The 23,928-nt window shown below is 43.6% G+C and overlaps 1 protein-coding gene across 1 annotated transcript in view; it reads right to left on the bottom strand.

Moving 5' to 3' along the window:
• Nucleotides 1-23,928, bottom strand: part of LOC112109826 (alpha-N-acetylgalactosaminide alpha-2,6-sialyltransferase 5) — a 94,228-nt gene that overhangs the window by 17,412 nt on the left and 52,888 nt on the right. Inside the window, exon 3 of the mRNA XM_024204501.1 lies at nucleotides 761-1,170. Within this exon, the coding sequence (XP_024060269.1) occupies nucleotides 761-1,170 (410 nt within the window). The remainder of the gene's footprint in view (nucleotides 1-760; nucleotides 1,171-23,928) is intronic.

Consider the following 23,928-nt stretch of genomic DNA (forward strand, 5'->3'; position numbering starts at 1 on the left):
CTGCATATTTAGTGTGTACAAATATAATGAATTCATAGAAATAAAAACAAATGTATTTTTCTTGAGAAAGTCCTTGGCTTAAAAGCCCATTTACCTACATTATGCATATAAATACTCCAGTCCTGCAGTGGGTCACTTATTAAAAATTTCATTTGAAGATCAGTCTATAAGTTACAGATACATCTTTATGAGACTAACTATAATAACAATTTCTTTTTTTCCAAGCTGTAAATGGAAGATGAACTGTTCAGAAGCAACTAATATATGAAAAAAGTGAGTATTTGTTTTACAGGAAGCTTTACAGCAGCAACGTTCAAGAATGCTTAAATTCAGTAAGTAGCCATTATAATTCACAGAACAGTAGCATTTCCTCCATATGAAAGTAAAACCTATCAATTCTGATTTTTCAAAACCAGTAAAAAACTGTTTTCAGGTTTATTAGCCCAAAGTGAGATTTAAAACACAGTGTCTATCTCCTGGCTGTTTCTTTCTGCAATTCCCTTGCTTAATTGTATACAACACACTGTTTTTAGTGTTATGAGTTAATGGACAACTATTCAATGCACATGATTTTGATACACATTTTGGATTTAAGTTACAAAAGCTAAGTGTTATTTAGCATGTAAATTCATATTACAACCACAAGCACATTTAACGGGCATGATGTTCCGTCTGAGTTAATCTGAAACTGATGAGTGTAAACGCCATTATTCTGCAGCTATGCAAATTTCCCCAAATGTACCCTCATAAATTTCCTCACCTGTCTTTGCCAGTTTCCCGTTTGAAGAGGTCGTCAAATTGAAGCATCTTGTGCCGAGAAACCATATATACTTTTAATTGAGGTAGTATCTGATTCATCAATTGCAGATTATTATAAACCAAACCTTTTCCATCTCTTCTCATATAGCTGCTGGGACCCCAGAAGATAAACACAGTACCTTGACTCATATTTAACAGTTCATTGCGGTTTCGCAGAATTCTCTGGATACTAGAATGTGCAATGACTCGAAGGCTAGTTTTGTTTCCAACATCTTTTCCATAACCTCGAGTGGGTGCATCGTTCATTCGTATTACACACTCAGTCTGGTCGATTCTGTTGCCTTGTTTGCTTCCCAAAAGGTGTCCAGAACTGGTTACCAGTGCACAACTCTTGCAGTGCATTTTCAAAGGCTGCAAAGAAATAAACACTTCAAAATTAACTGCAATCACTTTTTCATCCACTAGGCAATAAAATAATTATTACTAATTAGTTTACTCATACATTGCACCTTTTAGTACAAGGATCTCAGAGTGCTTTCCAAACACCCTCTCGGATAGGTAATTGTTTTCTATTAACATTTTTATATGTTATAACAGATTCTGTTACTTAAAACATTGCTTTGGTGAATGGAAATAATATTTTAATCAGGTTTCTCTGGTGCCAAATGTCAGCAAATTGTCTCCCTTGGGTTGTCATCTGCAGCATTAATGTTATACAGGTACAGCATGTAACTACACTCGTTTTAAACAAAATCACTGTCAAGATTATCATAGTGCTTTATTAATACATTTCTTTGTCTTTAATGCATACACATATTTTACAATTGCACTGATAACTAGTGCTTTGCACTTTTTCTAGATTGTCTTTCAAGTCATCTTCAAAAGATACACAGTAACAGGAGATGGAGTACATCCATACAATGTGTGTTTACAAGGCAATGGAAGAGAGAGGAAAACCACAAACTTCCATGAAAATAAGCCAGGTTATTAAAAGATGTATAAACCATCATTATCAATCTGTAAATACATCTTATCCCATTGTTTAACAGGAGAATTAAGAAAAAGAAAGAAGGAAAGCTAAAGATAATCAAATACACAGTATGCAACAAGGTGCAGTGATAATATACTGTACTAAGAAGACAGGACTGTTTCATGATGCGGCCCTTAAATAGGCTCCTGTGGAATGATGATATCTTGCAGCATCATTCACGATTTGTTGAACTGTTCTAGATTGTCTCTCCTCGATTAAGGAGAATGCAGTAGCCTACATGTCTCCTTCCATTTGCTGTGCTGTCCTGGGCTGGATTTGACCCTACATTTCCAAAGAGCATAATGCTGGTCCGAAGTACTTTAGCATATCCCTCTGTCTCTCCAAGAAAACTGAGGTCACCATCCCAAGTTCCCCTCTGGGGATAAGGCCGTTTTTAACCAGGGAGCTTGTCTATGGATCATCGTCTCTGATGATGTCCATCAGATTCCCAAGGTTCAATGCTAAGTCTTTCTATTTAGGTCAGCACAACATTGTACTGTCTATGGTGCACCAGCTCTTCCTTTCTGGTTTTAATTCTTTTCTTAGTAAGAGCTTCTGGTTCTTGTGGGCACTGGGCACAGTTTTGTTTTAAACTTTGTTTAAAATTTGTATCACATCTCAGATTCTGTACTCAGAAATGAGTATTCTAGAAATCAGTAAATAAATTCTATTAAATAACTATACCTGATTTTTGCAAGAGATATGCAAATTCTCTATGTACTAAATTATCAATTAGCACCATCTCCAACAGTCACTGTTACAAGTGCAGTGACATTAGAAATGTCTCAGAAAATGAAGAAATTTTGAATCATGATAGCAAAATTTCCTATAGTAAGTGGTGCCAATAAAATGATAATAACTTTGTTAACTGTAATGTTACATTTTACAGCTGTACATGAGAAGATGCACCAAGCACTGAGTCATTAACAGTGACAGCCATTGTGTCATAGTTAAGAGAGCAACTGAGTTTCTGTTATAAACCTGATTTCAGCCCCACCTTTTATCTATATTGTTCTCAAAACATGTAAATTAGCTTTTTTTCCTATAAAATCTGAAGCAAGTCTAACAACTTGTTCCTGAACTATGAAACCCTAAACTAGAGCTGTTAAGCACAAGTCCAGACATATTCTAATGATATTTGTCTGTTTCCCACTTTATAGCAAAAAAGGCACGTTAACCGACTTGTATGGATTCCCTTAGCTGAGATCTAGAGCCCCGGAGCAAAATGTAGATGATTAAATTCAAATTACCAGAGCAATTAACATTGGCTTTAGTAACACTGCTAAGGAATATCAGTTCTGGTGACCTTAGTGCACAGCTCATCACACAAATGCTGGAGACCTAAGCTGGCCGTGTTTAACAAATTTGTCTCTAGCCCTTTCCTTACACAGACAGAGCTCACACTGCCTAACTCCATGACTTGGAAGGCTTGTCAACGGAAATGAGACTTTGTCCTTACAACCAACCTGCAAAGGGGCTGAGGATCCTCATACAGGTTTGTGGAGGCAAGGGGGAGAACTCAAAGAGCCTGGTCAGCTTCCTGAGCTGGGGCTGAGGAGACTCAATGGGGGCTTCTCCCTTCCTGCAGGAAGTGGGAAATGCCCCCATTGATCTCCTTCCCCTGCCCCTCAAGCTCCACTCCCATCCATCTCCCACCTCGTGGACCTCAAGAGGTTCTCTGATCATGCTCTGTGGTTCCTCTCTGATGAACAACAGGAGGTTCCTCAGGGAGGAAAGATGCTGGTGCACCCCACAATGACTCCTACATGCTCATGAGCACCTTCCACACCTGGACTCCTCCTTCAACTGGCAGGCTTCACCCCCAAGTCATGAGGTTTCTAGGGGGTGGAGTGTAGGAGAGAGGACACAGGTGCATGAAGACCTGAGAGGCAACAAGTCTCTGGCTGGGGCTAATGAGGGGGAGAACAGGGCCTTGGGGAGAAATGAGGATTAGGTGAGGCATGGATGTTTGGGGGAGGGGGTGCTGCCAGGAGCACAGGATCCAGGTGAGGAGAGGGATACTCAGGAGCAGGGGGAGAAGTCAAGCAGGAAGCATTAGAATTAGCACTTCACTACCTTTTTCAACAAGCCACCTGTGGTTCATCAGCAGGGAATCCCATTGCTGTAAACAACAGGAGATTCATCTGTTGCATAAGCCAGGGAAGGTACTTTCCCCTTCCTTCCTTCTGCAGTGCTAAGCTCTCCTGCCTTGCCCTCACTGCTCCGTGCAGCCCCCTCCCTAAAAGCCATGAGCACAAATACACTCTCCCCAGAGCTCCCTGTAGCCCCGCTCCCTGACTTACAGTCACCCCATAGGTCTTAGGGCTCATGCGGGAACCACAAACCTCAAGGCCTGTGAGGGGGGAAGTTTGGGGACCCTAACAATCATAAGGATTATAAAGGCTTGTGAGATTCCTCACCAGACCACATGGCTCTCCCAGCAGTTGATTCCCATACTCTTGTGCATCTTATAAGGCCTACAAGAGAGAGGCTCCCCTCCCAAGATTCACAGAAGGTGTAGATTAGTGAGAGTCCCTTCCTGCTGGCTTCAGGAAGCCAGGGTGACAAAGCTCCCCCACCCCCTTACCTAGCCTCTTCCATTCCCCAGTCCAATGACCAAACTAAGGAAATCTCCCTCAAAACCCTTATTAAGATGGAGTTACGGTTGCAGGCGTGTATCAGTGGTCTGATATAATAGTGCTTTTCGAAAATGGTAAAGTGAAAAAACAAAATAACCCACCACCATCCGCACAAACTGCCCCAAGATTAGAATGCCAGGAACTGCAAAGTCAAAGTTACACTTCTCAAGCCAGGCACCCAAACTACCTGCACCCTGCACTCCCAGCAGTGCCCTAATAGATAGCCTTAGCTATCCAGGTCTACCATAGCCAGCCAGTTACTTTTGATCACAGACCATAAAAGCTAGATTGTTTTAATTGTAACTGTACAGAGCCAGATTCTGCCACCCTTACTCACAATGTGTAGCCTCACTGAAATCAATGGGTCTATAGTATATCCCCATTTATCTGAAATCCTATTATTTGAAACTCTGCATCATCCGAATCCCTTACTTGTCCCTCAGCAAGGGGGACACATGCTGCAGAAGGCAGCTCTCTCATGGTGGGGGACAAGAAAGGGACTCAGATAATGTGGAAATTTGGATAACAGAGACCCCCGAGGGGCATTACTAGGAGGACAACAACATCAAGCTCCCGGAGGCAAGGGAGGAAATCCTGGGGCTGAATGGCTCCTGTCCTCTCAATTATGCAAACTCCTGATTATCCGAATAAAATCCATGTCCATCTCCCCCACACTATTTGGATAATCAGGAATATACTGTATTTGTGGAGCAACATACTACCAATGTAAGTAAAGGTGGCTGGGGTAATTCACAGCTTCCTTTATGGACACCTATAATGTGCACAAACACACACACAGACACTTGTATTATTATTTACAAACTCCAACATAACATGCTAAAGGGCCTGAAGTAAGGGCCTGATCCTGCAAACCACTAAGGGAATTCAGGCCCAGACACTGAAACGTGTTTAGGCAGCCAACTCACCTAAATACCTTTGAGGATCTAGGCCTCAGTGCCTCACAGGAGTGCTCAGCGCCCATGAGATTTGGCCCTGTGGCAGCCAATTATCCATGTCATTACACACGTCTCCATACATAAATCTCATATTCCTATTAACGTACTTGCACAAAAAGAGCAGAAGTTAGTGTGGTGACATTATCATTACACTTAATACAGAGACATGTACATATGAAAAACATTATAAAAGCGATGTTCTGTGGTGCACATCTTTGACATGGTACAGGCTAGGAAGGCATCAATATGGAGCAAAGTTAGGCCTGGTCTACACTGGCAGGGGCGATCAATCTAAGTTACACAACTTAAGCTACATGAATAACGTAGCTGAAGTCTTCGTACTTAGATCTATTTACTGTGGTGTCTTCACTGCAGTAAGTCGACAGATGACACTCTACCGTCAACTCCGCCTGTGCCTCTCGCCCTGGTGGAGTACCAGAGTCGATGGACAAGTGCTCGATGGTTGATTTATTGTGTCTAGACTAGACGTGATAAATCAACCCCCGCTGGATCGATCGCTGCCTGTCGATCCAGTGGGTAATGTAGACAAGCCCTTAGAATAGATTGGGACATCCTAGGTTTCTAACAATTGAGGGTTTATTTATTTACTTATTTCCTCTTCCATTCTTGGAAGGTAATATCCACTGAAACCGCATATAACTGACTGCAATCTCAGCTTCATCTTAATGAAGATTTGTGTGTGGAAACAGCCACTGAAGAATGATTTTTTTTTATTAAGATAATCTTAACAAAAAAACAAAACAATCTTTTCAATGGAATTACTAAAAAAAATTAAACAATTTGTGTAGTGGTATTTCCAAGGGGTGTTATAGTCTCATTTTTCACACAGAGCTAAGTCCATTTTCATTCACACACATGCGTTACTATAATCCTGAGGGACCTAATGATATGGGTAGAAATATTCATGCCTTTGTGAGTCAGGTTCCTAATGAGTATTTACATGCATTTTCCTTCAAGCACTCGTCTGCCACTTTGATGAATTACGTACCAGAAGGCACTAAGGTGAACTAGTTGCTCCAGCGTCATGCATGGGAAAGCAAGATGAACTGCTAATGAGGTTAAAGGAAATATAGTCAGCACCAATGTTAACTCACATACTTTTAAATATCCACATAGCAAGGCATTTTCACCTAAAACAATTTCTGCTGGTTTCTTGCCTACTGAGCTACAACTTATTTGTTTCTTTAGAAAGCCTGCCAAAGAACCCATCAATTGCAAGGAAACAAGGACAACCATCATTGGAACCATGAAAACCTTTTTTTTTTTTTTAAACAGATATATTTTCATGAATGTTGACATATCTGTTAACATGCCCTCTCGTTCCTGCTCCCACCCAACTATTTCCTTTGTGAAAAATGTGTCAGTGATTTCCCACTTACTTCCTGAGCACTACTTGGAACCTGATTTTTTGCAGCTGCTCCTTGCAAGCGACTCCCGTTGACTTTACTGGGAGTTTCATTTACTCTCAAAACTACAGCTATAGTCTGGGGCCCAGAACCTCCAAGGTACTGAGGCGTTGCTCCGGTCAGTGTTATAATGTTTAATTCCTAGGTGGTGTCCCGCCCAGTGGAATCCTCATAGCCCAGCAAAGCACCTGGGCTCCCTTACAATGCATGGTGAGAGTTAGGTGCCTAAGGAAGGGATTTTCAGAAGCCAACAAGGTGAATGGGGTGACTCCTAAGCTAACCAGGAGTGAAATGCCAAGAAGAGTCACACAGAGAGGGGCTTAGGTGCCTAAGCAGCTGACCTGGTCTCCTTCCTTGTGCCTGAGGTAAGTGCCTCTCTCTAATTGGGAACCTCAGCAGTGAACACTCTCCTGGAGGCAGGCACCGAAGCCAGGTCAACTGCTTAGGTAGCCCATGCTCTAGCAGTCGAGACCATCGCTCTTTCTCTCCAGCCCCTGCTCATGTTCGAAAGCTCTCTAATTATTATATCTGCTTAGTGCTGGAGTACACCAAACCCCTAAGGTGCCAGGAGCGTGGCAGCAGTACCATGACTTGGAGGCGAGCACTGAAAGTGCTTCAGCAGCTCGGTCTTGTAGGCATTAGCCCTAGTGGGCTCAAATAACCACTCAGACTCATGGCTGAATGAAAGGGTATTTTACTAGGGTTGGCAAGAAAGGCAAAGGTTGCAGATACTCTAAGTACAGAAGCTTAACAGTTACAATTCAAAGTGAGCGACAGTGGTAATTGTTTGGGTTCCTGTGGAAGGACAGCTGAGAGTAGGGTTACCATATTGCAGTCCTGGAAAAAGAGGACACTCCAAGGGCCCCCGGTCCTGCCCCAACTCCGCCCCTTCCCCAAAGTCCCCGCCCCAACTCCGCCCCTTCCCCTGAACGCTTCGTCCCCTACTCTTCCCCCTCCCCTGCTTCCCGCGAATCAAATGTTCGGAGAACGGAGTGGTCTCTAGTAGTCAAAGACCCTTCTTCCCCGTCCCCTCCAGTCTATGTCTAGCCTATTGCTGTCTAACCCGCCCCAGCTCCTCATCTGATTTCAACTGCCCCCCACTACCACTCTGGATTCCTTGTCCCAGTTTCCTGGTACTGTCTCACTCTCCTCTCTCCCCGCCCCCATCCCTCAGATGGGATGTTCGTTCCAGATTGGCAAAATTATAAGGCTTCCCAACATTTCAACACTTCCCATTCTAAATTTTCGGTTGCTTAACTGTAGGCTAGTTCTGCCCACAACAAAGCATATTCAGAACTTCTGATTAAAGGGATTATAAGTGTAGCAACCTCCATCATAGCTAGTCACCAAAGATTGAACCTGAGCCATCCAGACTTAAAAGCATGAGCTTCTACTACTTGAGTTCAAGATATAACTCCCTGTAGCTATACAGTTATCCTCTAAAAATCCACCAGAGGAGGGCACAAAACACATGTTGGACAGTGAATTACAGAAGTGCCAAATATTATTATTAGACCTGCAATACTTTTCACAATGAACATCAGCAGGGGATAAACTGGGAGTTTAAGAATATTTGGAAAACAATTTTAGAATAACATTCAGTGCTGTGGTTTAAAAGAAAAAAAACCTGTTAAAACTCATAACTTAGCAGCATTCAGTGTTTGAAAAAAAAACAACTTCCAGGAGGGATACAAGTTAAGAATGTTGAAACAGGAAGATGTTGTGCTTAGTTACCACTTGGGCAAGGTGGAGTGCTATGTAATACTTGCAAGATTTCACTGTAATGTTTTACAATATATAGCAGCGCAATGCTGATTCCATTGATATTGTTGAGCAATTCATGCTGATTTTATTTCAGCCCACATCTTAATAGTTTTGAATACAAGATCACGATTTTCAGCTCAGTTGGTCTGAACATGCAGAGCTTTAAAATTGCTATGCTCTAAACTGTATATTAACTACAATTTTATAAACCTGCATGTCAGAGAACTGTGTGCCACTACTACTAGACAGTGGCACAAGGCAATTCAGTGTGAATCACAGAAATGTAGGACTGGAAGGGACATCAACAGGTCATCTAGTCAAACCCCTGCACTGAGGCAGGACTGAGTAATAACAACTAGACCATCCTTGACAGGTGTTTGTCTAACCTCTTAAAAAACTCCAATGACTGCTATTCCATGACCTCTCTAGGTAATTTGTCCAGTGCTTAACTATCTTTACAGTTAGGAAGTTTTTCCTAATGTCTAACCTAAATCTCCCTTGCTACAATTTAAGCCCATTGCTTCTTTTTCATGCATGTCCTGAGTGGGATGGGGGTGGGTCCACGCAGTGGGATTGGGGGGAAGGAGGTCGAGGGAGTCGGTGGGTGTGTGGGGATGGACCAGGGGAAGCAGGGTGGAGGAACTGAGAGGGACAGGACTGGGACTGGGGGGCCTGAGGGGGATGGGACAGAACTGGGATGGGGGGAGCATGAATGGGACAGGGTAGAGAGAGCTGTGTAGAGTGGGGTGGGGCGGGGTGGGGGAGACAATGGGGCTGGGCTGGGGAGGTTTGGGGAGAGGGACAGGGTCTGGAGGGGATGAGACAGAGGGGAGCAGGACTGGAATGGGGGGAAGTTGAGGGGGTGGGACAGCAGGGGGAGCGATGGGGGTGGGATGACGGGGGAGGCTGAAGAAGAGATTTGGGGTAGGGCAAGGCTGAGGGCAGTGGGTTGCGGGGAGCAGGGGGACTGTGGGGGAGGCTGTTGGAATGGGGGCAGGGACTGAGGGCAGTGGGTTCGGGGTGGGAGGTACAGGGGGAACAGGGTCAGGGTGGGGGCTGAGGGCAGTGGGTCGGGTGAAATGATCGGGGGGAGGGACTGTGGGGGAGGCAGAGGGAACAGGGTCAGGGGGGCTGAGGGCAGTTGGTTGAGGGTGGGGGTACAGGGGGGACTGCGGGGGAGGCTGAGGGAACAGGGTCAGGGTGGGGCCTGAGGGCAGTGGGTCTGAGGGGAGCCCCCCCAGAGGGACCTGCCAGGGGGTCAGGTGAGCCCAGCAGTGCTTACCTGGAGCGGCTCCCAGGAAGCATCCAGCAGGCAGGTCCCTCCCAGTCCCTCTGGCCCCTTCCTAGGGTCGGGTCGAGGGGAGGGGGACAAGGGTGGGGGGGGCTCTCTGCCTGGCGACAGCTGCCTGCTGCCGGAGTCTACAGGCCCCGCCCCGCTGCAGCACTCGGGGAGTGAGACCTCCCTGCCTCTCTGTGTGCCGGGGCAGGGGGAGGGCTGCGCTCTGCAGGCTCCTGCCGGCCAGGAGGGGGGCCCCGTGGGCTGGCGCCGCCACGCCGGGAGCTCAGCTGCGCGCTGCCCCAGGGCCCAGGGAGGGAAGGTGAGCGGCGCCGGCGGCACCGGCTTGCCACGGTTCCCCCAGCGCGGCTGCCCTGTCAGCGCTTTTGGGTCTTTAAATAGCCGTCCGGGGGAAATCCCGGACATTTTTAGCTTTTTACAAATTCCCCCCGGACGGCTATTTAAAGACCCAAAAGCCGGACATGTCCGGGGAAACCCAGACATATGGTAACCCTAGCTGAGAGACAAGGCTCTACGGGCCTAGTGCCTCTCCAGTCCAGTCAGTATTCCAAGCAAATTGATGCTTGCAGGCTTCCAGGCCAAGCTCAGTTAATGTCTCTCACTGGCACCCCTCTGCGCTAGTTTCCTGCCCTGACACTGCTGCTTGCCTCTCTCACACTCACCCTACATGTCCCTGTGCCCCGGCTAACTCTTATGTGGGTGTTGTGTTGTCCCTTCACCTGGCCTGCATCTGGCCCTACTGCTGCAGGATCTGACAAGTATCAGTTCTTAGTCGGAACTGCCCCCGCCCCGCAACACCCGGCCACCCCCCCCAATATAACCCAGCCACTGGCCGCCACTCCCCACCCCCAATATAACCCAGCCACTGGCCACCACCCCCACCCTCCCAATATAACCCAGCCACTGATTGCCCCCCCCCACACACACTAACAAATAGCAGCCACCACTGGCCTTCCATCCTCAACCAACTGAAAGGACCCAGTGCCGATTAATTATTACTAAACTAGGTAATTAAAATTTTTTTTTAGTAATAGAGAACCATGTTACAAAAAAACCCAACAAAATACACACACACCGACACAACCTCTCCCACCCAACACCACAACCTGCCCACAATACATGTCAGGTGTGGCCAAACTGTGGCTCATGAGCCACATGTGGCTCTTTCACAGTTAAAGTGTGGCTCCCGGAGGCCCTCACGCTCAGTCCCCCACCCATTCTCCACCTACTGGGCAGGGGGGAGCTCAGGGCTTCTGCCATGCAGCGGGGTCGTGGGACTAGGAGCTTCTGCTCTTCAGGGAGGTGGGGTCTAAGGGTTTTAGCCCAGCGGGGGGAAGGGAGGGGGCATCAGGACAGAAGCCACAAACCCTGGTAGGAGCTGCCCCATGGGGCAGGTGTGTCTCTCTTGCGGCTCTTGAACGTCTGAAGATTATTGTATGTGGCTCAGAGGTTCGGTAAGTTTGGCCACTCCTGATTATGTATTTTTAATATTATTTTATCTTTTTTTGTATCTTATCTTAAAACGACACCACCATCTGGACTACTGGGGGTGTGAATTGCAAAGCACTCTGCCATGTCCCAAGTTTGTTTTTTGTTTTTGTTGCAAGGCAGTACAAAACCAGCCAGGTGGCAACCCTGTCTTAGGCGTGCTCAGAGCACACCTATGGGATCAGGCCTTGCTGGAGAGACAGATGATCCCCTGTCTAGGGCTTTGTCTATACTACCACTTTTGTCGGTAAAACTTGTTGGTCAGGGGTGTGAAAAATAAATACTCCCCTGACCGACATTAATTTCACTGGCAAACGTGCTGGTGTGGACAGCACTATGTTCCTGCCAACATAGCTAACGCCGCTCACTGCGGTCATTTAATTATGCCGGCAGGAGAGCGGCTACACTGGAGACCTTACAGAATTGAGAATTCTGCAGAGAATTCTGCTTTGAGGCCTCTGAGGCTTTGGCTTGAGCTGCTCATTAGTTGTGGAGTGGCATCAGGCTTAGGCAGCTTTGCAAATGCTGGTGGGAATTAGGCACCTACAGGATTAGGTGGCACTGGTGCCTAAATGGTGAACTCGGGTGCCTAAAGAAGCAGATAGGTGCCTAAATACCTTTGAGGAGCTGGGTCTTGGACCCTGAAGGTGTAGTCCTAGGCAAATCTACAGCCAACAGCCTCATCATTTGGGGTACCAGTTGTGTAAAGTGTCTTGGTAATACTGCAGATAACTAAAGTGAGAAGAAAGAAAGTATTAGCTGTAAGATTCTCTCATTGGAAGAAATAAGGCATTGGTTGCAGCAGAACTGTCATCTACCTAAGCAATAATAATGGAGGTGCAGGGCATTTCCATGGGATTGATGGCCAGATGGGAAAAGCTGATGGACTGAGACATAACCAAGGGTCATTAAACCTAGGCTGTCATTAATTCCGTGCAATGCTCTCTGTTAAGTAATTATCGCTGTTATAAATGGAAGATCCTAAAAACCTAAGCAAACCCTGACATATGGATTTTTTTTTTTTTTTAGGAGGGCCATTACCCTCATCTCAAGACTCACCTCTGAGAAGCCCACAAAAAAAGGGCAGACAGTTGGGATAGAAGAGATATTTTTATTCATTATTTTGAAAGAATATATATAATGCATAACTAAAAATGTATATATTTAATTGTATCCCTCTCCCTCAACTGTCTTCTTAGATAGTAGGCTTTTTCAGTCGTGTTTCATGGCTTCCGATGTGCATATGCAGACCCAGCACAATGTGGTTGGGGCATTTGAGCACTTCCACAACACAAATAAATAACGTACAGGACATTTTTAGACTATGAATGACTCACAGATCAGTCATACCAGATAAAGAAATAGATCTAAAGATGGTTAAAGAAAACTTAGTTTGATAGCATCCTGTCTGTCAAGAAATCACTTATCAATAGTTGTAGTTGTGAAATCCTCATTTCTTTATTGTTCTGTCATTATGGTCCCCACTTCCCTATTGTTTATCTGTACGATCGCTGTCTGGTTCTTTAATTGTTTCTGTCTGTTATATAATTAATTTTTCTAGGCGTAAATTAATTATGGTGGTGGGATAGGATTGGTTAGAGAATTTTGTTACACTATGTTAGGATTGGTTAGTAAAATTTTAGTATACTGGTTGGTTAAGGTATAGCTAAAAAGGACTCAAATATCACTATATAAACTGGGGTCCAAAAGGAACTTCTTTGGGAACCAACCCCAAGACACAGCCCCAAAGATCAAAGCTGCCAGACCTCAACACTCTGCCAATGACACCGTGCAGAAACTGGATTCCCCCGGATGGACCTGATCCTGACTGGCCATCAAAAAAAGTTCATCTGTCTTATGAGGAGTGGTGAGCACTGTATGTGTAGCGTGTGTAGTCTGTTTTTGGTGATTGTTAATAAATAGAGGTTATGTAGTATATTACTGTGTAAGGCTCTTTCACTGGTAAAAGACCCCATAAACCTGCAAAAGATTAAGCCCTGAGTCCACAGGGAAAGGGTGTTTGCTCTGAGTCCACAGGGAAAGGGTATTTGGCCGGAGCCCACGGAGGAGTAGAGCCTGGAGCCCACGGAGGAGTAAAGTTAGGTGCTTTTCGCCTGGAGCCCTAAGAACTGGGAAAGGGTGGGGATGCCTAAATTAAGAGGGTTAGGCCTTGAGCCTGGAGCCCTAGGAATTGGGTAAAGTTTCAAAGTTTTTGACTTTTATATGTAATTAGTTACCTTGTGATAAAAATCAAAATATCTAATAATGCTGATATCCATAAGGTCTCGAATTCAACAACATAGGAGGCAAGCAAACAAACTAACATTGGAATTATACTTCACTAGGAAATACTACAGTTATTTACTAAGCACCTACGGTCAGTGCTCAGTAACTGTACCCAATGGCATAGGAAGAGACATAGGTGTTTGAATCTGCTTGTTAAGCCCTGGGTGCAGATCACAGTGCTACTAGCTCTGTGAACATTTTCTTCCTACGGGGAAAAATTAATTTCTGTATATTGACAATGGTGACCTGTAAAAAAAAGACTGAAACATATTCTGGAGTCAAGAGTCGCTTATTACTGAGTTCAGTAGAGGGAGTATGTCAGTTCAGAATCATTAGCATCCCTAATAGATATCAACTTCTGACATATTGGGGCCATTTAGTGAGGCAGAGAAGGGTTAAACAAAATTTCCCAAACCCTTTTCGACAAATCATCTTCAGCTAAAAATTTGAGATTGTAAGGGCAAAATATCAACAGACTGCTCAAGTGACTCTGCGGTGTGGTCTCTGCTAGCAGCACATTGTCAAAGCTGGAATTCTTGACAGACAGTATTCCCTTTTGCACTGCAGTATTTCCACATATGTGGTATTTCTCAGTGCTGGCAGTGTTTGTTTAAAACAAACAAAAAAACGAGGCTCAGATCTTAACTGGAATGAAAACCTTAAGAATCCTTGACCCCAAAGATTGACCTTTTTTGCTTATGAAAAATCATATCAGCTGCCTGCTCTCCATAAGCACCCAAATCAAGGTGGAAAGTAAGAGCAATATAAAAAATAAGAGCTATTATTTAAAAGAAGCCAAAAAATGCCTACCTTTTAAATCGGGGCATCATAATTTCCCAGTCTCCCTCTGTACAGAATGTTGGAGATAGCAGTATTATTTTTATGAATAGCGATATTTCCATCTATTTCATTACTCTCATAATGAGAGTACTACATTGGAGCAAAGAATTAGTCCTTGGGGGTTTACATGTCTGCAGAAAGGCAGACAATGGGTGTAGATAGCCCAATCACTGATACTTAAACAAAAAATACAGGTGTCAAGAGCTTTTGTTGATTTGTCCAAGGGGAGAGGACTGGCCGAAGAAAATTGACACTAAAGACTGTAATCCACTGTTACAAGAACAAGGTTTGGATCATGGAAAAACCCCAATGGAGATACAGGAAGAAACATGGGTTTTAGAGTCTGCTGTTAAACAAGCTGCTAGCAAGGAAGAGCAGACCAGAACCAGAAGACAAGACTGGGCAGGAGGCAGGGGGAGAGGGGTCGGCTAAGGAAACTGAGGCAGGGTCTTGCATGCAGATGTTTGTTATTTTTCTGTAAATCTGTACATCTCTCATGCTTTGTCTGAGTAAAGTGTGATTGGTTTAGAAATTCCTTTGCAACCTGGTGTGTCCCTTGCTTTGTCATGAAGTCTCTGAAGGGTGGAACTGTAATCCAGAGTAACCATGAGGCTGGAGCTCTGGAGAGGCCATGCATAATATACTGGGGAGATGTGGGGGGTTAGCACTGAGCTTGGAGGCTAGTGAAGCTGAACCACAGGGTCCCACATCCAGAGAAGGGGCACCAGATTGAAGTCTGTACCCTGGGAGGGTGCCTGAAAGGCCAGATATAGGGACAGTGAGTGATCACTCAATAAGCTTAAAAGCACTTGGGATCCAAGGTTTGGGTCCACTACAGCAGTCTGGTGACCAATCATAAGGGGAACTCAACCAGCAACTGTAACACCCTCCCTTCCCAGTGTCATTGCAATTTTTGTAAATGTTTATACATTTTTTATTTTTTACACCGACACCTGGGGGTTGGCTAATGTCTGCTTTCCTAGAAATTTTGAATTAGCTCATCAGAAAACAGAAAGCACACAACTTGAAAATTGCTGGACAAAATCACAAAGTTTTGGGACAAGTTCTCAACATAAAATTTTCAGCTGTTATCTGCCAAATATATATATATTCAGGCAAAACAGTGCTGGAAAATGCCCAGCCCCATTGGTTTTCAGATGAAAAAAATTCAAAATTTTCTTCAGAGAAAAAAGGGAACCAAAACCATTTTCTAATCTGTTCTATTGTAGATGTGCTCTCCTCAGCTCCTGCTCCTCAGGTCTCATCTCCCTTCTTAGCCATTTCAGACTATTTTAAATTCTATTTTACTGGCATGAATTTTGTTGTAGCATTCCAAAATATATCCCAGCTAGTTCCCTCTTTTCCCACTGTGAACATCCTAAGCATTACTGAATATCACATAGTTTTCTATAACTCACTGCACATTACTTCAATGTCTACCTTTCTAATGTGCAGTATTTTTTAATCACTGCCCTTTCCACAGAACCTCATCAGCATTTCACGCTTGATGACAGTAGCTCCTAAGTTCTCTCCAAGTTCAGTGTAGTTTATTATGCCTGGTTTACTCTCAGCTGTTAGGTCTAGAATAACCTCTGTCATTATTTGCTGTTCAATGATTGCATAAGGACATAATCCCAGACTGCTCCTAAAAATATGTCTCTGACCTTCATTTTCCTAGCTGATTAATCAATTAACTCTACAGCAAAGTTCTGCTCTGTTACATGGATAAAACTCCCACTGAGTCATGTAACGTAGAGCAGAATTTGGCCCTCAAAGCTTTATTTTTCTAAAGTTCATTTTCTTCTGCTCTATAAGTCAATGTAGCAAGTCATGTTGCTTAACTTGTCTTTTCCACTGGCTAAGTACAGCTGCCCTCTCTACCACTCTAGAATTTATTTCCAAAATACCCAATTATGTGCCCAAAAATGCTTGCAAGAATAACCCGGAAACCTCTATTTGTTTATTTGGGTTTGCAATATAGGGATGCTGGTTCAGTCCTCTCAATAACATGGAAAGAGGGAGTAAGTGGGAAAAGAGAGAGAAACTCTGCCTTAAAATTCTCAGCCTCCATCCACCTGGATATCTGTTAAAAGATGCACCAGATCTAAGCAGCTCTGAGTGGTGAGAAAGTTCAGATCCTGATTTGAATTTTTTACCCAACCTTTTTTCATATAACAAACTGCAACCCAAACTCCAGATTGGAACACTTACAAATTTCTGTGGAAGTCTAGATGTGGATCCAAGTTCAACCTTTTGAGATATATGCCCATCTCTCTCTAGTCTTAGGTATATGACGGAATTGCTTTCCGGTTGTGAGTTCTGATCTCAGCAGTATGAGGCTGTTTCACACTGGTATATGGCTTCACTTTGACAACACAGTTGTTATGCTTTGCACAACTCTCTGTGAGGATGTTAGTTCCAGGGAGGGCATATGGCTTAATTTACAGGCTGTGCACACTAACTCAGACTATCCTTTGAACTTTCATTCTGTAACTACTACGCTTATAAGTATTGTGAGGTCTACTGTGTAAAAGCAGAGAAGAGCAAATATAATTTTATTTGTTGTTGAACTAAATTTTGGAACCTCAGAAAGTCTGCCATAAAAAGCTGTATTGTTTATCCAATAAATGGAGAGCAGTGACTGACACCAAAACAGAGACCCAATGACAGACATTGAGCAAAGAGACAAAGGTTAGGAGATACCACTTCTCTTGATAGTGTTAATCCTTATGCACAGCCAAACAAAAAGCATTTGCAGCAAAACTTTGCAATTCAAAAAAGGTCTGGCAGGCCTATTTTTAAAGATAAACAGGTCTGTTTATAAAGATAAAAGCTAAAAGAAACCAACTACTTATTATTTGTCTTTGTTTCTCGTGCTGCATAGCTTAAACATGCAAATGTTAAAGAACCACAAGTAACTTCAATTTCCATTGAGTAAACTATGAGTTCATTACATAGCTAGACTCTGTCTTCATTTTTCTAATGATAAATATGACAAGCAGCGAAAATAAAAATGTAGTGAATAAACTCACCCACATTGAGCAGTGACTATTCTCTTGGTTTTTAATACTGAGTTGATTTCTCAAAGTCTGTATCTGCCTAGTGATGGGCAGACCCGAGCTAGTTCTGAATGGTCTTTACACAAATATAATTCAATTTCAAAACATGAGCCTACGTCAAGAGAAAATAAAACCATATGCACTCCATATAGCTTTCAATGGGATAATTTTCTTATAGAAAGTACTGTTAAGCACTTTAGTCAATGATGAGTCCTTTGCTTGTGCAAAGCGTTTTCCGCCACATTAACTTTTTTCAAGGGACTGCCTGCTAGTTAAAGCTTGCGTTAGAATAATTAAAATATGGCTCCTCTCACTGGAGAGAAAAATGCATGAGTTTGGTTCCTGGGAATTGACCAGCTGTATAAAAGTGGCCCTTACTAGTCACTTAAAATATAAGCCAGCACAGCGCATGATCCTGAGTGAAATAGTATATGAAACAAATTTCTGTTCTTATTAGGAAGTATGATTACAAGGTGTGGATGCTTTCCCCTAAGCCACCTGAAGTGAATATAAGGTGCAACCTTGTAAATTGTCCACACATATAAAGCTGAGATTTAGAGAATAGTTTCCATCCTGTATCCTATAAATGTGTCCCAGGAGGAAGATTAGTATCAATCATAGGCTTATTGGAGAGGGAGATAGGATACAATGATAACCTGAAGCTATCAACTAGAGTAATGGTCTAAAAAGAAAAAGCAATCAAAGAAGAGAAAAGGATATCCACAATGAAAGACAGAACTGGAAAATCAGGGAGAAATGTATCATGTTGATGAACACTAGCTGTTATACGAGAGAGAGAGAGAATCACATGAACAATATATAGGCTCTAAAGAAATGGTTATTGCCTAATGTTTATCTTAAAAGGAGTGCAAATAGACATCCATATTACATCAAACTGCTTTACTTTTGTTCTTTAGCTCGAACACTTGCATTGAAATGCAATAAAGCCACAAATGCAGTGTCTTAACCATGCAAATTGTTATTGCTGAAGTCTCAGAAAAACAGAGGTTATTCCAAGGGTTTCTAGACAAGGTGCTTGAAGAGTTTGGTATTTTTCTTCATAAAGCCATTGAAGCCAGCCAATTCCCCCTCTGTAAAAGTTGGAAATGCTTCAGGATTCTATTCTGCCCTCAAATGCCCCTTGTACAGTGTGTTTGAAGGGAAGAGTGACATTACAGCTTAATTTTTTATTTAAATAATTCCAAATTTCACTCCTAGAATTTGATGTAAAACCCGTGAGCTAGGAGAGGACAAGGGGAAGAAAGCAGAATGAGTTGGAGAATTTTTCACAATGAGAAAGATGCTCTACATTACAGATGTCTGGGGGGTGGGGGGAATCTAACACCTTCTTGTTTTGGTCACCATTCAAGAGGCAGTTTGGTTTGTTTTTTTTAAATGGGAAAAGCTGGACACCTAACTTAAATCTGTCATCAGAAAGCTTTAAATTATATAACCAGCACTTCCTCATCGGATCACCATACAGTAGTTCTCCCTGATTCTGGCAGCAGTCCAGAACCAGTTTCACATGGATATTGAACAGTTTCTTCAGTACAGTAGGCATACCGGAAAGTAGCTTTCCTGCATCAGGCACGTAGGTCATCTTTCCAACTTTATTGCTCCAAATAAAAGGGATGATTTAGTCATCTAAACAGTAGCTTTGACAAACCTAGACTCTCTAGAGCCACAACTTCAAACTCAAGCAGGGCTAGTGCAGCCTTTCAGTCTTCTGAGGGAGACAAAGTGAGATGCATGGAGCTTACTTTATGTGGATCTTTCAGCCAAGAACTTAAGAATGAGGGGCCAGGTCCTCAACTGGTATAAATTGACTTACTTCCATTGAAGAAAGATCTGACACTTGAGGTCCTCTGCAGACTTTTAAAATCACTTCATCCCTCATACTGCATTAGCAGGAGCAGGAATGGCTCCTGCTTACTGTTGCACCAATTCCACTGACTACCTGGTGCTGAGAGACATCTACAGTCCTTACTGGGAGCTTGTCCTTTCCCTGTGGCCTGTTGGCTATTTCTAAGGGGTGTGCATATAGGCCAGGGCTAGAAAGAGTGGTGCATATTTCTAGGATACTTTCCTGTTGCTAAGGAATAGCCAGGGAAAGTCTCTCCCCCCCACCCCCCAATCAACATTTGAACTCCACATTCAAACATGCCATCAGCCAAACTCTGCTCAGAGACTAGTGTTTAATGTTAGGGATGTTATTTAGACATAACTTGTCATTGCTGCCATATCTCTTCTGTCTCCCAGAAGATCTAGAATAAGAAAAATGTAGGTGTTCCTAGAAAAACAAGTCAGATGACATCCTCTAGCATAATTAAAAAGCAATTAAGGTGTATTCCAGAGACTGCCATAAGTACTGTAGGTTTATCTCACATTTCATTTTAAATTATTACATGTCATTTTGGAACAGAAGACATATCTACCTTTTCTAAGCTAACCACGCTGCACGTGTGGGGGAGGGGGGAAGGAGGGGAAAGAGATTGCAATGGGTACACTGTTTTCATCCAATTAAAAAACATTGAACAAGTTGCTGAAGCAGCTAATTTTAGTGCAACATGCATTTGGTTTGCATGCAGGGTTTTGTTTTGTTTTTTAAATGTTTGGAAATCAGGTTTGTTTAAACAGAATCCTGAATTAAGCACTGGATGTCTGGCAAAACAATAACAGGTTGATATATTTTCAAAAGGCACTGAAATGGTAGTGTACATCATGGAAGTTTTAGCCACCAATGGATATTTTTTGAAGTGTTCACTATTCCCAGAGCAGTGGCCCAAATGGCCAGTGTAATCAGAGGAACAATACCAACATTTTTCTAAATAATAAATGACCTTTCTGACATGTCAGAAATAAATGCATCAGAGAAAGTTACTCCTCATGCATAAACAGCCATGCTTCAAGGCATAAACCAACCTCTAACTGATGGGAGTTAGAAAGTAACATTACTAAGGGGTAGATTATTCCTTAACTGCCTACTTCAGGGTTTCTTGCACCTTCCTCCGATGCACCTGATGCTGGTCCCTGCCATACACAGGATGGTGAACTAGACAGAGTACTGGCCTGAGTTGGCATGATAATTCCTATGTTCCTATATTCAGGAATCATTATAGGAAACATTGTTTTAATCATTCTTTGAAAGACTGTAATAAATCTGTCATGAACCCCTACTAATTGCTAGTACAAAGTTGCGAGTGTCACAAGCCTATGCAAAAGGAATCAAGGTGAAAAGCCTAACATATTAAAGAGCTCTGAGGGCAAAATTCTGTCATTTTCCAGATGAACTTGTAGTCTATGTGACAGTAAATGATGCATAATGATCACCATATTTGAAATCAAGCCTCCATGTGGGGACAATCTGACAAGGGTAGGCAATTCTGGGACTATGCAGCAACAATTATGGAATGGATAATAGTCTTCCTTCCCTTAAAGACTGCAATAATTCTGTATTGCTTCATTCACTAACATCAAAGGACACTTGCTTTCATTGATTAGTCTGGGGGGGGGTCTCAACAAAAAGAAGGGAGGTGTGTGCCCAAGAATGACTGGCAAAGATCCTAATTTACCATTCCAGACACCATTTGGCCTGACAGTTGATGGGAAATGAAGTGTGATCAATTTCAGTCCATTGTACATGGGTTTCCCTTTGACTGATCTGCCAAATCCTTGATTGAATAATTAGTTAAGGTATGAGTATCAGACATTTTGCACAGTGGTCTCAAGGCAAAATCCTAATGTCATGACAAAAATGGACAATCACCACAGAGCTGTGATTCTGATTATTTTTAATTTTGCTTATATAACTTGATGACGTAGAGGCTTAAAATATACAAAAAACAATATAATTGTACATGAGATGAGAAAGTAAAACACCCAAGCATGAAAATCTAGAGGTCAATGCAACTTTAAGTAATAGAACACATAGATTTCATCTTATGGATGGATGATAACCTCATTAGAAAGAAGTAACACAGCTAGTTCCTATTCTGGGTATCAAGGATACAGTGGTATCCCAAATACTGTGTGGTAACTGACAGCAATAATGACATTTTAATAGCAACCACTGTTTAAAACAAAAAAGCAAATCATGGGATTCACAGAGGAAGCCAAACCCTAGTGGTGTTTTGGGATGGGAAAGCTTTATGGCTCAGATCTTCTGTTGTGAGGGTGGAAAGGTAGTTAACTAAGCTCACCCAATCCCAAATTGGATATGCACCAAGTTATTCCACTGGCATATCAGAGCAGCCTGGGAACTGCTCTAAATTACGCTGGAGCCAATAGTCCTTTTGATATACCAGCTAGAGATTGCTATGGAACAGGAAAACTACGTGACTCTTCTACATTTTCTCAGGCCATCCGCCCTACAGTCACTGTAGGGACACTTGTGTGTGGGGAGATGAAATGTAGGAGCTGCTACACCAGCTGAATACCACCACAGGATCCTCCTACACTAAGGAGATGATGGCATGGTATGTTCTGCTGGATTTGCTGAGTCAATGTGGCCCTAAAGGAGGGACATATCTGGGCCAGTCTCTCCAGAAAGTGTTTGCCAATTGTAATTTTACCAGAAAAATATAATGAATGTTCTCTCTTTGTTCTTCAGTCAGTACATATGATATGTATGGACCCAAAAAGGAATCGTAATGATTTGTGGAATATTGACATAACTGTGTGTGAAAAAAGTGGTTTTTTGTCCTCTCTTCTTCCCTTATCCCCAAATATTTTCAAGGTTTAACATGTGTGTTCATGTCTTTTTATCAGAGGGGTAGCCGTGTTAGTCTGGATCTGTAAAAAGCAACAGAGAGTCCTGTGGCACCTTTAAGACTAACAGATGTATTGGAGCATAAGCTTTCGTGGGTAAAAACCCACATCTGAAGAAGTGGATTTTTCCCCACGAAAGCTTATGCTCCAGTACATCTGTTAATCTTAAAGGTGCCACAGGACTCTCTGTTGCTTTTTACATGTCTTTTTAATGTGTTTATAAATAAAAAGTAATGCTTTGAAAGGCATAGTTCAGACATGATCAATGAACTACTGATTAACCAGTGCTCACAGCAATGTCATTCAACTGCCAGGCAAAGCTGTCCTAAATCTTCTCTCTGGGCCAGATTTCTAGACAAGAGTCTCTATTTTCAAGGTACAAATAACTGCAAGCAGGGCCGTCCCTAGCCATTTTGGTGCTCTACACAGCCCCAGGCCTCCACAGGGGGTAGGGGGGGCAGGAGCAGGCTTGAGGGTCAGGGGGGAAACCGCCCCCCAGCATGAGGTGCCAGAGAGGAGCGGGTTGGGGCCAGGTCGCTCCACTTCCTGCCGCCCGGTGAGTGCAGGGCAGGCCCAACCCCACACTCACGGGGTAGCGGGAGGTGGAGTGACCAGTCCCCAGCCCGCTCCACTCTGCTCCCCTGGCTCCCAGCCTTGGGACTTGGGAGGGCAGGGGGGAACTGCCCCCCAGCACTCACCGGCGGCGCTCCAGTTCCCACCGCCCGGTGAGTGCAGGGCAGGCCCGATCCCTGCTGCAGTCCTCAGGGGAAGGGGTGGAGTGGGGACGGGGCTGGGGACGGGGCAGAACAGGGGCAGGAAGAGGCAGGGCAGGGGCGGAGCAGGGAGGCATGGGGAAGGAGTGGAGTGGGGGCGGGGCTGAGGCGGAGCAGGGGCTGGAAAGAGGTGGGGCTGGAGCGGACCAGGAGTAGGGGCTGGAACAGCACACAGCTGCATAGGGCACCAGGAAATTTGGTGCCCCAAATTTCCTGGTGCCCAATGCAGCTGCGTGCTTTGCGTATGGGTAAGGACAGCCCTGACTGCAAGTAACATTTAGGTCACTTAGATATCGAGTGTCCCCTCCCCGCAATCTGTGCGCGTACTCACAGACTAGGACATGGAAGTGGCTTAAATTCTAAGCACAATAATTTTTTTGGTGTAAAAAATGGAAGCCTGGTTAAGTTGGAGCTGAAAATTTGGCCCTTTGTGTTGCAAATAAAATTTAAATGCTGAGTCCATATGCCTGGATTTCATACGTCTTTCATTGCCAAGTACCCTGGCAGGGTGGAGGAGTCTAAAAAGGCCATCTATCCTGCAAGTACTCCCTCATTGTCGCCATGGAGTCCTGCCTATCGCGCCCCACCCCCACCCCTTCCTTAACAGCCAGTGAAGAGCAAACATAAAAGAGAAAAATAAGATTAAAAATTTCAGCAAGCAAATGTCCACTAATCTGCAGGAAAATGCCAGTATTTCACAGAGCAGCAATGAAGAAGCCATCTTATTCCACCTATCAGTAAGGTGTGCCTCATTCCTTCACATGCTATGTTGTAACAAATCTTAGCCTTTGCCAGCACAAAGAACAGTGAAGATCTTTTAGACTTAATAAAATAAGCCCTGCT

This window comes from Terrapene carolina, unplaced genomic scaffold (genome assembly GCF_002925995.2).
Source record: "Terrapene carolina triunguis isolate 2854851 unplaced genomic scaffold, T_m_triunguis-2.0 Scaffold210, whole genome shotgun sequence".
Classification (NCBI taxonomy): domain Eukaryota; kingdom Metazoa; phylum Chordata; order Testudines; family Emydidae; genus Terrapene; species Terrapene triunguis.